Source organism: Rhinoderma darwinii, chromosome 3 (assembly GCF_050947455.1).
Source record: "Rhinoderma darwinii isolate aRhiDar2 chromosome 3, aRhiDar2.hap1, whole genome shotgun sequence".
NCBI classification, from domain to species: domain Eukaryota; kingdom Metazoa; phylum Chordata; class Amphibia; order Anura; family Rhinodermatidae; genus Rhinoderma; species Rhinoderma darwinii.
The window spans coordinates 221,404,638-221,420,383 of record NC_134689.1 but is presented as its reverse complement, the minus strand read 5'-3'; the positions used below and the strand labels follow the sequence as shown (position 1 = coordinate 221,420,383).

Here is a 15,746-nt window from a genome sequence, read left to right as displayed (position 1 = left end):
CGATCGCTGCACTTAAAGAGGCTCTGTCACCAGATTTTGCAACCCCTATCTGCTATTGCAGCAGATCGGCGCTGCAATGTAGATTACAGTAACGTTTTTATTTTTAAAAAACGAGCATTTTTGGCCAAGTTATGACCATTTTCGTATTTATGCAAATGAGGCTTGCAAAAGTACAACTGGGCGTGTTGAAAAGTAAAAGTACAACTGGGCGTGTATTATGTGCGTACATCGGGGCGTGTTTACTACTTTTACTAGCTGGGCTTTCTGATGAGAAGTATCATCCACTTCTCTTCAGAACGCCCAGCTTCCGGCAGTGCAGATCTGTGACGTCACTCACAGGTCCTGCATCGTGTCGGCACCAGAGGCTACAGTTGATTCTGCAGCAGCATCAGCGTTTGCAGTTAAGTAGCTACATCGACTTACCTGCAAACGCCGATGCTGCTGCAGAATAATCTGTAGCCTCTGGTGCCGGTGTCCTCGCTCGTCTGACACGATGCAGGACCTGTGAGTGACGACACAGCGTGATCTCTCGAGAACACGGCTGTGTCTGCACTGCCAGAAGCTGGGCGTTCTGAAGAGAAGTGGATGATACTTCTATACACAATGCCCAGCTAGTAAAAGTAGTAAACACGCCCCGATGTACGCACATAATACACGCCCAGTTGTACTTTTACTTTTCAACACGCCCAGTTGTACTTTTGCAAGCCTCATTTGCATAAATACGAAAATGGTCATAACTTGGCCAAAAATGCTCGTTTTTTAAAAATAAAACCGTTACTGTAATCTACATTGCAGTGCCTATCTGCTGCAATAGCAGATAGGGGTTGCAAAATCTGGTGACAGAGACTCTTTAAGGTGTTTGCAGCTCATCGGAGCCCCAGCAATGAAATTGCCGGGGTTCCGGTGGCTGCAATGGCAACCGGAGGCCTAATACTGGCCTCCCGGTCTGCCTAGCACAGAAGCCGGACAAGATCCGCCCGGCGGCGGAGCCTGATCGGCTTCCGTAGCTGCCGGCAAGATGGCGCCGGGTCAGGAGCTGATCCGGCGTCATCAGCGGTGGAAGTCAGCTGTACTGTACAGCTAGCTCCGATCCCTGCCATTAACCCCTTCGATGCAGCAATCGAAAGCGATTGCTGCATCGTAGCGGTTACTAGCAGATCGCCAGCCCTGACAGGCAATCGGGACTGGCGACTGCTGTTATGGCAACAGGAGACACAATGGTCTCCTGCTCTGCCATTACGGAAGCCGATTTAGGCCCCGCCGGGAGGCGAAGCCTAATCGGCTTGCTGTCCGTGAATGACTGACAGATCTAATACATTGCACTACATAGGTAGTGCAATGTATTAGAAAAAAACAAATCTGACCGTTGGACCTTCAAGTCCCCTAGTGGGACTTGAAGAAAAGTGTAAAAAAAGTGCAAAAAAATAAAAGTTTGAAAACAATAAAAGTTTCAAGTAATCAAATAAAACACAATCCCCCTTTTACTCTTATCAAGTCCTTTATTATTGAAAAATAATAATAAACCATATGTATTTGGTATCGCCACGACCATAACGACCTGAGGTATCAAAATATTATATTATTTATTGCACGCGGTGAACAGCGTAAAAAAAAAACGTAAAAAACTTTACCAGAGTTTCTGTTTTTTGGTCACTTTGCCCTACAAATATTAGAATAAAAAGTGATCAAAAAGTCGCACGTATCCAAAAATGGTACCTATAAAAACTATAGCTCGTCCCGCAAAAAACAAGCCCTCATACAGCTGCGACGACAAAAAAATTAAAAAGTTATGGTTCTCACAACTTGGCGACAGAAAAAATACATTCTTTTTACAAAAGTAATTTTATTGTGCAAAAAGTTGTAAAACATAAAAAAGTGCTATAAATTAGGTATCGCTGGAATCGTAATGACCCGCAGAATAAAGTTAACATGTAGTTTATAACGCATGGTGAACGCTGTATAAAAAACACGAAAAAAGCTGTGCCAGAATTGCGTTTTTTTGTTTACCTGGCATCCCAAAAAATAGGATAAAAGGTGATCAAAAAGTCACATGTACCCCAAAATGGTACCAATAATAACTACAGCTCGTCCCGCAACAAACCAGCCCTCATACCACTACGTCTATGAAAAATAAAATTAGTTATGGCTCCAATAAGTCAGGAAATAAAAAAATATGCAGTTGTGCCCGAGGGGAACATTTCTTTTGTTTCAAGAGGCGATCAATGACCTAAAATTAGGGAACCAGGAAGGGGAGACCCCAAACATATCCGCTGGAAGCGACGGTGCCCGTATTATACCAGGACAACACTTCCCAGCAAAATTCCCCAAACTACAAAAGGTGCGGAGTGTGGATCAAAAGGGGGATAAGAAATGACACCATTTATCAGTGCGACACCGGCCTGTGCAGAAAGGATTGCTTCACAGCGTAACACACATCTATGGATTATTTTATTTTTTTATACCACCTGACTATGCCCCTTATATACTCCGCCCCGCTTACATGTACCCCCACATTATAAAACACCAGCAATACTCAAACTAATATAGTACCAAGCAAAATCCGCTCTCCAAAAGCCAAATGGTGCTCCCTCGGCTCTGAACCCTACAGCGTGCCCAAACAGCAGTTTCCTTCAACATATATGGCATCGTCATACCCGGGAGAACCCTTTTAACAATTTTTGGGGTGTGTGTCTCCAGCGTCATAAGATGGGCATGACATATTTGCCACTGAATGGCATATCTAGGGAAAAATATAAATTTTTAATTTGCACCATCCGCAGTGCATTCATTTATGGAAAAGACCTGTGGGGTGAAAATGCTCACTACACCCCTTAATAAATGCCTTGAGGGGTGCAGTTTCCATAATGGGGTCACTTCTCAGGGGTTTCTTTCTATTATTTCACATCTGAGCCTCTGTGGTTGTGAACCAATACTTTGTAAATCGCCAAATTAGGCCTCCACTCCGCATGGTACTCTTCACTCCTGAGCCCTGTCATATGTCCAGGCAAAAGATTAGGGTCACATGTAGGGTGTTTCTAAAACCGGGAAACACTGCATAATAATTAGAGGGCTGTCTTGTTATGGTGGCACAAGCCGGGCACCACATATTGGCATATCTATGGAAAAAAATCCCATTTTCACTCTGCAACATCGAGTGAACACTAATTTCTACAAAACACCTGCAGGGTAACATGCTCACTACACCCCTTGGTAAATGCATTGAGGGGTGTAGTTTCCAAAATGGGGTCACTTCTGGGGGGTTTCCACTGTTTTGGGCCCACAGGCGCCCAGAAACCAATCCAGCAACATCTGCACTCCAAATGGCGGTCCTTCCCTTCTGAGCCCTGCCGTTTGCCCAAACAGCAGTTTATGACCATATATGGGATATTGCCGTACTCGGGAGAAATTGCTTTACAAATGTTGGGTTCTTTTTTTTCCTTTATTTGTTGAGAAAATGAAAAAATTTGCGCTAAAGCTACGTCTTATTGAAGAAAAAGGACTGTTTTTATTTTCACTGCCTAATTCTAATAAATTCTATGAAACATCTGTGGGGTCAAAATGCTTACTACACCCCTAGATGAATTCCTCAAGAGGTGTAGTTTCCTAAATGGAGTCCCTTTTTGGGCGTTTTTATTGTTTTGTCCCCTCAGGGGCTTTGCAAATGTGACCTGGCAAACCATTCCTGCTAAATGTGATCTCAAAAAGCCAAATAGTGCTCTTTCCCTTCTAAGCCCTGCCGTGTGTCCAAACAGTCGTTTATTACCACATGTGGGGTATTGTTTTACTCGGGAGAAATTGCTTTACAAATTTTGTGGTGCTTTTTCTCCTTCAGTCCTTGTGGAAATGAGAAAAAAATAGCTAAACCTAGATTTTTTTTTAAAAAAATGTAGATTATCATTTTCACAGCCTACTTACAATAATTTATCAAAAAAACCTGTGGGGTCAAAACGCTCACTATACCCCTAGATAATTTCCTCAATGGGTATAGTTTCCGAAATGGGGTCACTTGTGGGGGGTTTCCACTGTTTTGTCCCCTCAGGGGCTTTGTAAATGTGACATGGCCTCCGAAAACCATTCCTGCTAAATTTGAGCTCCAAAAGCCAAATGGCGCTCTTTCCCTTCTAAGCCCTGCCGTGTGTCCAAATATCCATTTATTACCACATGTGGGGTATTGTTTTACTCGGGAGAAATTGCTTTACAAATTTTGCGGTGCTTTTTCTCCTTTAGTCCTTGTGGAAATGAGAAAAAAAAAAAAAATCGCTAAACCTACATTTTCTTTGAAGAAATGTTGATTTTCATTTTCACGGCCTACTTCCAATAATTTCTGTAAAAGACCTGTGCGGTCAAAATGCTCACTACACCCCTAGATAATTTCCTTGAGGTGTCTAGTTTCCCAGATGGGGTCACTTTTGGGGGATTTTTACTGTTTTGTCACTGCAAGAGCCCTTCAAACCTGACATGGTGCCTAAAATATATTCTAACAAAAATAAGGCCCCAAAATCCACTAGGTGTTCCTTTGCTTCTGAGGCCGGTGCTTCATTCCAGTAGCACGCTAGGGCCACATGTGGGATATTTCCTAAAACTGCAGAAACTGGGCAACAAATATTGAGTTGCATTTCTCTGGTAAAACCTTCTGTGTTATAAAAAAAATTGTATTAAAAATTTATTTCTGCAAAAAAATATGAAATTTGTACATTTCACCTCTACTTTGCTTTAATTCCTGTGAAATGTGTAAAGGGTTAAGACATTTTCTAAATGCTGTTTTGAATACTTTGAGGGGTGAAGTTTTTAAAATGGGGTGACTTTTTTGGGGTTTCTAATATACAAGGCCCTCAAAGCCACTTCACACGTGAACTGCCCCTGTAAAAATGGCCTTTTGAAATTTTCTTGAAAATGTGAGAAATTGCTGCTAAAGTTCTAAGCCTTGTGAGGTCATAGAAAAATAAAAGGATGTTCAAAAAACGATGCCAATCTAAAGTAGACATATGGGTGATGTTAATTAGCAACAATTTTGTGTGGTATAACTGCCTGTCTTACAAGCAGATACATTTAAATTGAGAAAAATGCTAATTTTTGCAATTTTTTGCAAATTTTTGGTGTTTTTTACAATTAAATACTGAACATATCGAGCAAATTTTGCTAGTAACTTAAAGTGCAATGTGTCATGAGAAAACAATCTCAGAATCGCTTGGATAGGTGAAAGCATTCCGACGTTATTACCACATAAAGTGACACGTCAGATTTGAAAAATGAGGCTCTGTCAGGAAGGTCAAAAGTGGCTAAAGAGGGAAGGGGTTAACCATTGATGATTCTGTAGCAGCATCAGCGTTTGCAGGTAAGTAGCTACATCGACTTACCTGCAAACGCTGATGCTGCTGCAGAATCAAATGTAGCCTCTGGTGCCGATGTGTCCACGCTCGTCCGACACGATGCAGGACCTGTGAGTGACGTCACAGAGTGATCTCTCAAGAACACGGCTGTGTCTGCACTGCCAGAAGCTGGGCGTTCTGAAGAGAAGTGGATGATACTTCTCGTCAGAACGCCCAGCTAGTAAAAGTAGTAAAAACGCCCCGATGTACGCACATAATACACGCCCACTTGGACTTTTGCAAGCCTCATTTGCATAAATACAAAAATGGTCATAACTTGGCCAAAAATGCTCGTTTTTTAAAAATAAAAACGTTACTGTAATCTACATTGCAGCGCCGATCTGCTGCAATAGCAGATAGGGGTTGCAAAATCTGGTGACAGAGCCTCTTTAAATACTGCGGTCACGATAGACAGCAGCATTTAAGGAGTTAAGCGGTTGGAAATTAAAGTGTTCATTGATTATGCCCGTTGCGGTGAGGTGTCGGCTGTATTACACAGCCGGCACCTGGCCCGTGAGAGTCCTTTCCATACTTCGCTCAACCGGCTGCCACGTACATGTAATGTCATTAAGGGATTAAAAAGGTTGCCTGGATTCAGCAAGTTAATATTAATGATTTTTTTTAAATTATACAATTTTCCAACATACTTTCTGTGCTTATCTCTCTTAGTTTTCAAGAACTCTGTCAATAAATGTTCCCAATGAACAAAAACAAGCAGAGAATGAAGTCTATATTATTTCAGACAATTTCTGCAGATGGCCAGGTGTAAAGAACGTTGCTTGGTTGCCTGAATAATATATTGACAAAGAAAAGGTCACTACATAAACAGATAAGGACGTTTCCTTGTTTCTCATTTGCAAAAATATAAAAGTAAGCACTCCCCATCCAGGGGACCAGCTACTCACATTCTCTAGTTAGGTCGGGATCCTAGTAGTAGCAGCACCACTAGATATTTATAGCATATCCTACCTCAAAGGCCAGATTCACACGAACGTGGGGAAACGGACGTGAAAAACGGGTCATATTTCACTTCCAAGGTGCCCACGAGCGGGTTCCATTTTCACGAATCCCCATAGACTTGAGTCTATAAAGGGATCTGGGAAAACTGAACAAAATAGGACATGTGCTATTATCCAACAGACCCTTCACGCATTCCATTGAAACAACGGCCGTGTTAACAGCCCCATTAAAATACACGCGTCCGTGCGATGGCCGTTATTTTAACGGCCGTCACACTGACGTACCCTACATTCGTCTGAATTTGGCCTAAAGGTGGGGAGTTATGAGATTTTGTTCCATTACGGAATAAACCTTTTCAAACCTATTTTAAAATGTAATTTGAAAAGAACACTAGTTTTCGCTCTAAAAAGTAATACGTGTAAGGGTATGTTCACACGCACTGTTTTCAGACGTAATTCTAGCGTTTTAAGCCTCGAATTACGCCTGAAAAAATGGCTCCATTACGCCTACAAACATCTGCCCATTGCTTTCAATGGGTTTTACAATGTTATGTTCCCGCGAGGAGTAATTTTACACGTCGCTGTCAAAAGACGGCACGTAAAAAGGCGCCCGCGTCAAAGAAGTGCTTGTCACTTCTTACGATGTTTTTGGAGCCGTTTTTCATGGACTCCATTGAAAAACAGCTCTAATAACGTACGTAAAACATGCAGCGAAAAACGCGAGTTGTTAAAAAAACGTCTTAAAATCAGTAGCGGTTTTCAGGCGAACAGAGCTCCGTAATTTCAGATGTATTTTGCTACTGCGTGTGAACATACCCGAATAGTGAAAGTTGGACCAAACATACTGTTCACACAAAGTTAGCCATGGTGTTCTACAACTATGAACAAAGCACTTTGAGGCCTTGTTTAGGCTATGTTCACACGGAGTATTTTGGGGGAGGAATATCTGCCTCAAAATTCCGTTTGGAACTTTGAGGCAGATATTCCTGTCCCTGCACGCAGATTTTCGCGGCAATTATCGCGCCGTTTTTTGCCCGCGGCCATTGAGCGCTGCGGGCATAAAACAGCGAGAAATACGCTTTCTCCTGCCTCCCATTGAAGTCAATGGGAGGTCAGAGGCGGAAGCGCCCGAAGATAGGGCATGTCGCTTCTTTTTCCCGCGAGGCAGTTTCTCGCGGGAAAAAGATGCCGACGCCTCCCATTGAAATCAATGGGAGGCGTTCTCGGGCCGTTTTTGCCGAGTTTTGCGACACGGTTTCCGCGTCAAAAAGCTCGGCAAAATACCCCGTGTGAACATAGCCTTAAACAGTTTTTTGCAGGCAGAAAAAATCTGCCTCAGAATCCCTTTAGGAATTTTAACAGATTTTGATCTGCCTGCAGGTATATTTCCACGTTTTTTCACTGCATTTCTTACCCGCGGCCATTGAAGCTAATGCAAGGATCGTGGGCACAAAACGCTCAGAAACGAGTGGCACAGGTTTTTTTCTGCCGCCCATTGTTTTCAAAGAAAGGACATGCCGCTTTTTTCCCCCGCAAGCTTCCAAAAGCCTCCCGGCAAAAAAAACAAGACATGCCTCTGCCTCCCATTGAAGTCAAAGTGGTGCGATTTCGGACGTTTTTTGGCCCCGATTCCGATGCAGTTGCCGCGTCACAAAAAGTCTGTGTGAACTGACCCAAAGGGCTCATTCAGACTAGCGTGATTCTCGACCGTGTGCCGTTCGTGGTTTTCACACAGCAAAAAAAAAAAAGTGCTTGTAAGTGTGTGAAAAACACATGCCACACGCAAAGCACACTGATACAAAAGGAAAGATTTACACACATTTTTTACACACGTAAATCTGTCACACTCGAGTGAATGTAGCCTAAGTCCACCTTCTAGACAGTTCTTTCTAAAAAATGAGACACACTGATTAAAAACGACATACTTTCTTGAAGAAAAATATTTTAGTGAAGCTTGTAAACATCCTGGCTTTTGTAAATCCTGACTTGCGTTTATAAGAAAGATAAGTCGTCCTGTTAAGCAAGATTATAAAATTTATTGCACAGATTCTTAACCCCATGATCAACAGACATGTGAATTCCTCATCACCACGAATGGGGTACGATGTCAAATTGAAAAAATAAACCTATTACCAAAAGAATTCACGCAAAATAGAAGTGAAAATATATATTTAAAAGGACTTTACTGTAGTAATTGATTATTTTGAGTAGCAATAGACAGTTTACTGTAAAATTCTTACCATGCTATTGATCCAGGAACCTTATTAGTCAGAAAATGCAAGTAAACACAGGGTGCAGTACCCAAGGGCCTACATAGAAAGGACGCTTATTCTTACCAATAGTACACTGGTTCGCAGGTGTGAATCTGGAGATAGGAATAGAAATCTTCCACAAGTTTCAAGAAGAGTACAAGCCATTTCAATATGGTGATGTGAGAAGTCGGACAGCAGCATCTGTAGACATAAATTGTAGAAGTTAGAGCCTCTTCTATATTGCAAGTGGAGAGAAACGAGTCCATATAAATCAAGATCAATAAAACACGGTTGTGATAAATACAATACAGCAGAGCGTGTATATATATATATAGCAAACCTTTAAACAGTGCAGCGTGTCTGTTCTGCTGAACATTTTAAACTTGGCAAGTTCACCAATGAATCTCACAGTCTTGTTCTTGGTTTCAATATTGATCTGATCCTTCTTTCTTACCTAAATGGTGAAAATACCTGTATTAGTTCGTTTTACAGAATGTCATGCAAGAAAAAAAAATACTATATTATAACACAGTTATATCAATAGTAAACACTTACATGGAACCTAAAATCCCCCTTCAGCATGGAACAAAGGTCTTCTGCAATATCTGACATACATGGGTGCAAGGTAGCGACCAGTCTCGCGTAAAATGGCAACAAATCCAATCTGAAAGCAAAATAGAAAAACGATGTAGAAAAACGGGAAAAAAAATAGCAGCACACGACTTATGTTGCCAACAAGAGTAATTTTTGGCAATTAAAGTAGAAAAATGCAATTAATTGATGGCAATATTTGTATTCTATCAAGTTTGTGTTTTCTGCAATGATATTGCAACCCTTTTACATTTCCTGCAGCAGCTGCGGACCCCTGATAATATCCATTATTAGTGTTATGATCCTTTAACAAAAGGTCTATCATGACAGACGTATAGGAATTTTATAGAAGTGGGTGTCCAGTCGCAGAGATCCTCAAGAATCGCTAGGATGAAGTTTAGAAGCACTCGCCTGAAGAATTTGACCTTCAGCTCCCATCTGCATTTTCCAATATAAAGTACAGAGCTTTTACACAGCTAATTGTCAACGGAAGCTAAAAGGGCACAGAACTACTGTCCCTTTCGCTCTAGCAATTGCTGGGGTCTCAGCACCAGGATCCTAACAGATGCAAACGTTTTACTTTTTAGTTAAACGACAGGTATACTTTAAAGAGAACCGGTCACCACCCCATACATGTGCAGCATGTAATAGGCAGGGCTGAACAAACCCTGGGTCACTTTAATTTTTTTCTACCCTCCTCCGTTATTTAGATATCGGTGCCGTTATATTTGGCGCCCGATATTTAAATAACCTCCTGAACGGTCAATGGGCCGTGTTACTATGGCTGTGACACTGTCCAATCAGATACGGATAGTGTTACAGCAAGAGTGAGGATATAGGAGAGAGTGTGAGCGCGCCGCACGCTCAAGATCAGTCTTCTGCTGAACTGGCAAGGGGGCGTGTCACTGCTACGGACAGTGTAAGAGCTGGGAAGAGGAGAGCGCGCATGCAGGGGATATGTCAGATAGATGCGGGTCCCACCTCTGGGACCCGCACCCATCTCTAGAACGGGGCCCCCTAAGCCCCGTTCTACATCTTTGTGTTCCGGCTAATTTCCAGCCATGAACTACGGAAACAGCATAGCTCGCTGAGCTACGCAGTTTCCATAACTCCCATAGTAGTGAATGGCAGTAACGGAAGCAGCGAAGCATGAGAGTTACACGGTTTCCATAACTACTATTCTATGGGACTTACGGAAAAAAACAGCGTAGTTCAGCGAGCCACACGGTTTTTTTCTTCATGGTTGGAAATCACACAAGTTAGTCGTAGCACAGAGATGAAGAACGGGGTTTAGGGGTGCCCCATTCTAGAGATAGGTGTGGGTCCCAGAGGTGGGAGCCACATCTTTCGGACATTTATGACATATCCTGTGGATATCATAAATGTCCTTGATGAAAAAGAAAAAAAAAAAAACATTATAGTCACAGGACCTCACTAAATGCTTTTAGGACAAGGTCTACACTACAGCTAAATTTCTACATTTAGGCCTCAGCTAAAGTTTCCAAATTTTAGGTACGGAGCAGGAGGAGGGCCAAGTACTGACTATGTGGCAGTCTGAGTGAGGAGGTCAGTGCGTGCTGGCTCGGGAGAGGACCAGTTCAGTTACCTGACCTCACGTCACTGACTAAGGTCAAGTGACCAGACTGGTCCACTCTGGGGCCGGCACACAAGGTCGGGCCGAACCAAAAGATCTCGCGGGCCTTATATGGCTTGCGGGCCGGACGTTCCCCATCCCTGACAAAGGCTATTAATGTTAAAGTCCTGAGGTACCCATTTAACTCAATAATTCAGAATACCTCAATAATAAATCCATATGCATAATAAATTAACTAGGTCCACCTAATCATCATGGACATAAAGGAAAGCATTGTATCATAAAAATGGATTTACAACTCTTTTAAAAGTTATTTTACAATAATAAATGGCACACATTTTTGGACCCAAAAACAAAAAGATGTTAGATAGTGAGCCAAAAAAGTTGACATTTATGCATTCTTTCACGTGTTTTTTTTTTTTAATTTGCCTTTACTTATGGATTTCTATGCATCTAGGTTGTAACTGTACAAGTGTCACGGTGTAGAACTTGCCTAACAAACATTGTAATATGCATTCAATATTTCAGTAAATAATCACCTTTGTCTAGGAACAATGAAAAGTGCTCTAACCAGTTTCCTTCTATTTGCTTTTGTATTCATATTCATGCAGAAATCCATTGCAGCCTAAAAATGTACACAAACATGTATTAATATATATTAACCCAACAGCAGCTATTTTAACTATTGGAACTAAAGTTCAAATTAGAACATTATCTACATATACTTAATATATGTACATAAATGTATAAATTATTTTTGTAATTACTTACAATATAAAGATAATTTTAAATTTTTAGTACCTTGTCAATCAGATCACGATTAACACAGTTTGGCAACTGCTGTATAAAAGCATCAACTATAAGCTTCAAATGAGATCCAGTGCTCGCTTCTTCATCTTCTTGTTCTGTGTTAAAAAAAAAATGAAAACTCAAAAATACAAAACAAAAACTTGATTTGCAACAATCTTATCCCTATATGTGTATGTTCACAGAGTTTTTTTTGCAGGCAGATTGTCGCGTTTTTCTGCCGCGGCCATTGAGCGCAGTGGACATAAAGGGACGCGAAAAACGCTTTATTTGCCTCCCATTGATTTTAATGGGATGTCAGAAATGGAAACGCGGGAAGAAAGGGCATGTAGCTTTTTCCCACAAAATCAATGGGAGGCGATTTCGGCTGTTTTTTGGCGCGATTTCCGTGTCGAAAACAGCGCCAATAAACTGTGTGAACTAAGCCTATAGTAGAGGGTGTTTCTATATAATAAGGGGGAGGAACATTCATTTGTAACGGTATAATTAGATCATAAAGGAGACCAAGGACTGTAACAATAAAATAAGGCGGCTTCCACTAGAAAAAAAAAAAAAAAAGATTTCTACAACATAGACAGGGTTTCTTTACTGTAAAAGTGAGACAATTGAATTCTGACAGAAGATGTGGTCGTGGATAATTCAGTGAGAGTGTGTAAAGAGGATCGCCAGATTTAACAATACAAACTGCATACATTATTAAATAGACCTTAGACCTGATGGAGCTGGTGTACTTACTTTGAAAATCAAAATGGCTCTATAATGCGTTTTAAAGTAAAGTTTTCCAGTCTGATATTAAAATGAGCATATTAGGAGTCCAAGTAAACACATAATGTAATCTCAATCTCCTTCCATCTAGAGCTGACAGTGTCCCTCCTCCCCTGCACCGGGTTGACATCTCGCACATGCTCATTACAAGCAGCAGTTTCCATGGCTCTGACAGCCTTCCAGCCACAGTTTTAGTGTAGAATTACAGCTTCTGACTCCATCTTCTTTTACTGCAAAGCCAGGAAAACTGCAGCTCACACGGAGTATGTGTGAGATTTCAGCATTGTGTCGGGGAGGAGAAACATGGATAGCAGCTTGTCATCTCTAGCTGGGAGGAGATCAAGATAAGAAAAGTTGGCTTCTGGCTTATGGGGGTGGGGGTCCTTTATCTGGGTCAGCATTACAGAAGAGGCTGAACTGGATGGACTTTTTAGCCATACATATTATGTTCGTAAATGAGAGGAGCAGACAGCAAAGCTGCAAGGCCGCCCCCAAGCACATTCCCAACATGCTCTGCATTAGTTTGTATGTCTAGCATACAAGTCACGAGGGATTGTTATCCTAGCATGCAAAATCAGACAGGGTCTTTGACAATTTCACTATGTGTTAAAAACTTACATCAATAACTCAGAGGAAGCTGGGAACAAGCTAGGGCACAGAGTAGCCAAAGTAGCAAAAAAAAGCACCAAAGTGACAAATGGAAGTTTGGGTGGTAAATTTAAGTTATATTTTTTCCCTCTATGTAAAAACACCCTTTACTATATAGAGATAGGTTCTCTTCAAAATTCAGTTTTCCAGTGCTACTTTGTATTTTTCATAAAAGGTTTCTAAACCATAGAAGAGGGTTATTTCCATGAAATAAACAGTGATCCCTTATTTCTTAATTAAAAAAGTGATCAATATATATCTCCAAAGAATCAGACAGCACTCCAAGATCTTATGGTCGTGACCCAGGCGGGCTTGCACCCACACGCTACTGAATGGAATAAACAGCAGGAACAGGACAAGTAACAGCACCAGGACTTCAAAGTTGGGGAGATGTTGGTTTATTCACCACCGGGTGGAAAGAATGAGCAACGTTTCAGATCACACCTGAACCTTTCTCAAGCCTCAGAAAGGTTCAGGTGTGATCCGAAACTTTGCTCATTCTTTCCTCCCAGCATGCAGGGAGCGCCACTGTGCAGGCCAATTGAACTCTGTATTCTCTGCTCCTCGTTACACCCACTGAAGAAGCAGAGACAGCAAGTGCAGAGCAGAGGGGGGAAGCTCCACCCACAGCCCGTCCTGCAAGAAACCTGTGCAGCAAGGAGGTGTACATATATATATATGTGTGTGTGTGTGTGTGTGTGTGTGTGTGTGTGTGTGTGTGTGTGTGTGTGTGTGTATGTATGTGTATGTGTGTGTGTGTGATATATATATATCACACACACACACGCACAACCATTCAAAAGTTTAGGGTCACTTCGAAATTTCCTTATTTTTGAAAGAAAAGCACAGTTTTTTTTCAATGAAGATAACATTAAATTAATCAGAAATACACTCTATACATTGTTAATGTGCTAAATGACTATTCTAGCTGCAAACGTCTGGTTTTTAATGCAATATCTACATAGGTGTATAGAGGCCCATTTCCAGCAACCATCACTCCAGTGTTCTAATGGTACATTGTGTTTGCTAACTGTGTTAGAAGGCTAATGGATGATTAGAAAACCCTTGTGCTATTATATTAGCACCGCTGTAAACAGTTTTGCTGTTTAGAGGAGCTATAAAACTGACCTTCCTTTGAGCTAGTTGAGAATCTGGAGCATTACATTTGTGGATTCGATTAAACTCTCACAATGGCTAGAAAAAGTGAGCTTTCATTTGAAACTCGACAGTCTAGTCTTGTTCTTAGAAATGAAGGCTATTCCATGCGAGAAATTTCCAAGAAACTGAAGATTTCCTACAACGGTGTGTACTACTCCCTTCAGAGGACAGCACACACAGGCTCTAACCAGAGTAGAAAGAGAAGTGGGAGGCCCCACTGCACAACTGAGCAACAAGACAAGTACATTAGAGTCTCTAGTTTGAGAAATAGACGCTTCACAGGTCCTCAACTGGCAGCTTCATTAAATGGTACCCGCAAAAACGCCAGTGTCAACGTCTACAGTGAAGAGGCGACTCCGGGATGCTGGCCTTCAGGGCAGAGTGGCAAAGAAAAAGCCATATCTGAGACTGGCTAATAAAAAGATGAATATGGCCAAAAGCACCCAGACATTGGACAGAGGAAGATTGGAAAAAAGTGTTATGGACAGACGAATCGAAGTTTGAAGTGTTTGGATCACACAGAAGAACATTTTTGAGACGCAGAACAACTGAAAAGATGCTGGAAGAGTGCATGACGCCATCTGTCAAGCATGGTGGAGGTAATGTGATGGTCTGGGGTTGCTTTGGTGCTGGTAAAGTGGGAGATTTGTACAAGGTAAAAGGGATTTTCAATAAGGAAGGCTATCACGCCATTTTGCCAATTAGCGGATGCTGGATTACTGAAGGGGAGGAATAGCCAATTAGCGGATGCTGGATTACAGAAGTGCATGCTCGGATGGTCTAGTAGTGACTACAAGCCGAACATTAGAGTGCTCCACGTGCTATACTGTCCTCTACATGTGCAAGGACGAGCTGCTCTTTTGGGCACCAGGTGAGGACGGCTGCATTTTATTAATACTGTACACAGTAGGGACGCACGATGCATCGAAACTTCGATACTGTGCATCCCCAAACGGTTAGATACAGTTATTTCATGTATTTCAATACGGAGCTGTGCGGCCGCACAGCTCAGTATAGTAACACATGAATGTATGAGAGCGGGGCTGCAGCTGTGTGATAGTCATTGCCCCGCTCCTGACAAGTGCGCGCTGTCCGGATGATGCACTGCAAAACACCCCCATGTTCTGTCCTCCGTGCTGCCACACATTAGTGCAGCGCCGACCGCATCACCTCATGCTGACCACGCGCGTACTTATGTCAGGAGCACGGCAATGGCTGTATTACACAGCCGCAGCCCCGCTCTATAACGGTGGAGATCACAGAAACCTCTCATCTCAGCCGTTATTCCCGTGAATGCTGCGATCACAGCGGACTGCAGCATTCAGAGGAAAATGAGAAGGGGGGATGCCCTTTGGATCGCGTCACAGGGAATTCCTGTGACGCGATTGAGTGACATACCATATATGGGCAGACAGCCCAGGGTCTATTGAAGGACCCCAGGACTGTCTTACCATATTTCCTGTTAGGGCATACTTGGTACACAGGCTGTTGTTGGGACATACCTATCAGTACACAGGCTAATGTACTGGAATATAGATATATGCCAGTACATTAAAGTTTAAAAATATACACCTTTTTTTTTTTTACAATAAACATTAAAAGA

General features: G+C 42.0%; 1 protein-coding gene across 5 annotated transcripts in view; it reads right to left on the bottom strand.

Moving 5' to 3' along the window:
• Positions 1-15,746, bottom strand: part of UPF2 (UPF2 regulator of nonsense mediated mRNA decay) — a 79,104-nt gene that overhangs the window by 40,823 nt on the left and 22,535 nt on the right. For all 5 annotated transcript variants that reach the window (XM_075857416.1, XM_075857415.1, XM_075857417.1 and 2 more), the window contains exons 7-11: positions 11,567-11,670; positions 11,305-11,390; positions 9,136-9,244; positions 8,921-9,034; positions 8,665-8,781 (exon numbers count right to left, since the gene is read on the bottom strand). In XM_075857416.1, the coding sequence (XP_075713531.1) occupies positions 8,665-8,781; positions 8,921-9,034; positions 9,136-9,244; positions 11,305-11,390; positions 11,567-11,670 (530 nt within the window). The remainder of the gene's footprint in view (positions 1-8,664; positions 8,782-8,920; positions 9,035-9,135; positions 9,245-11,304; positions 11,391-11,566; positions 11,671-15,746) is intronic.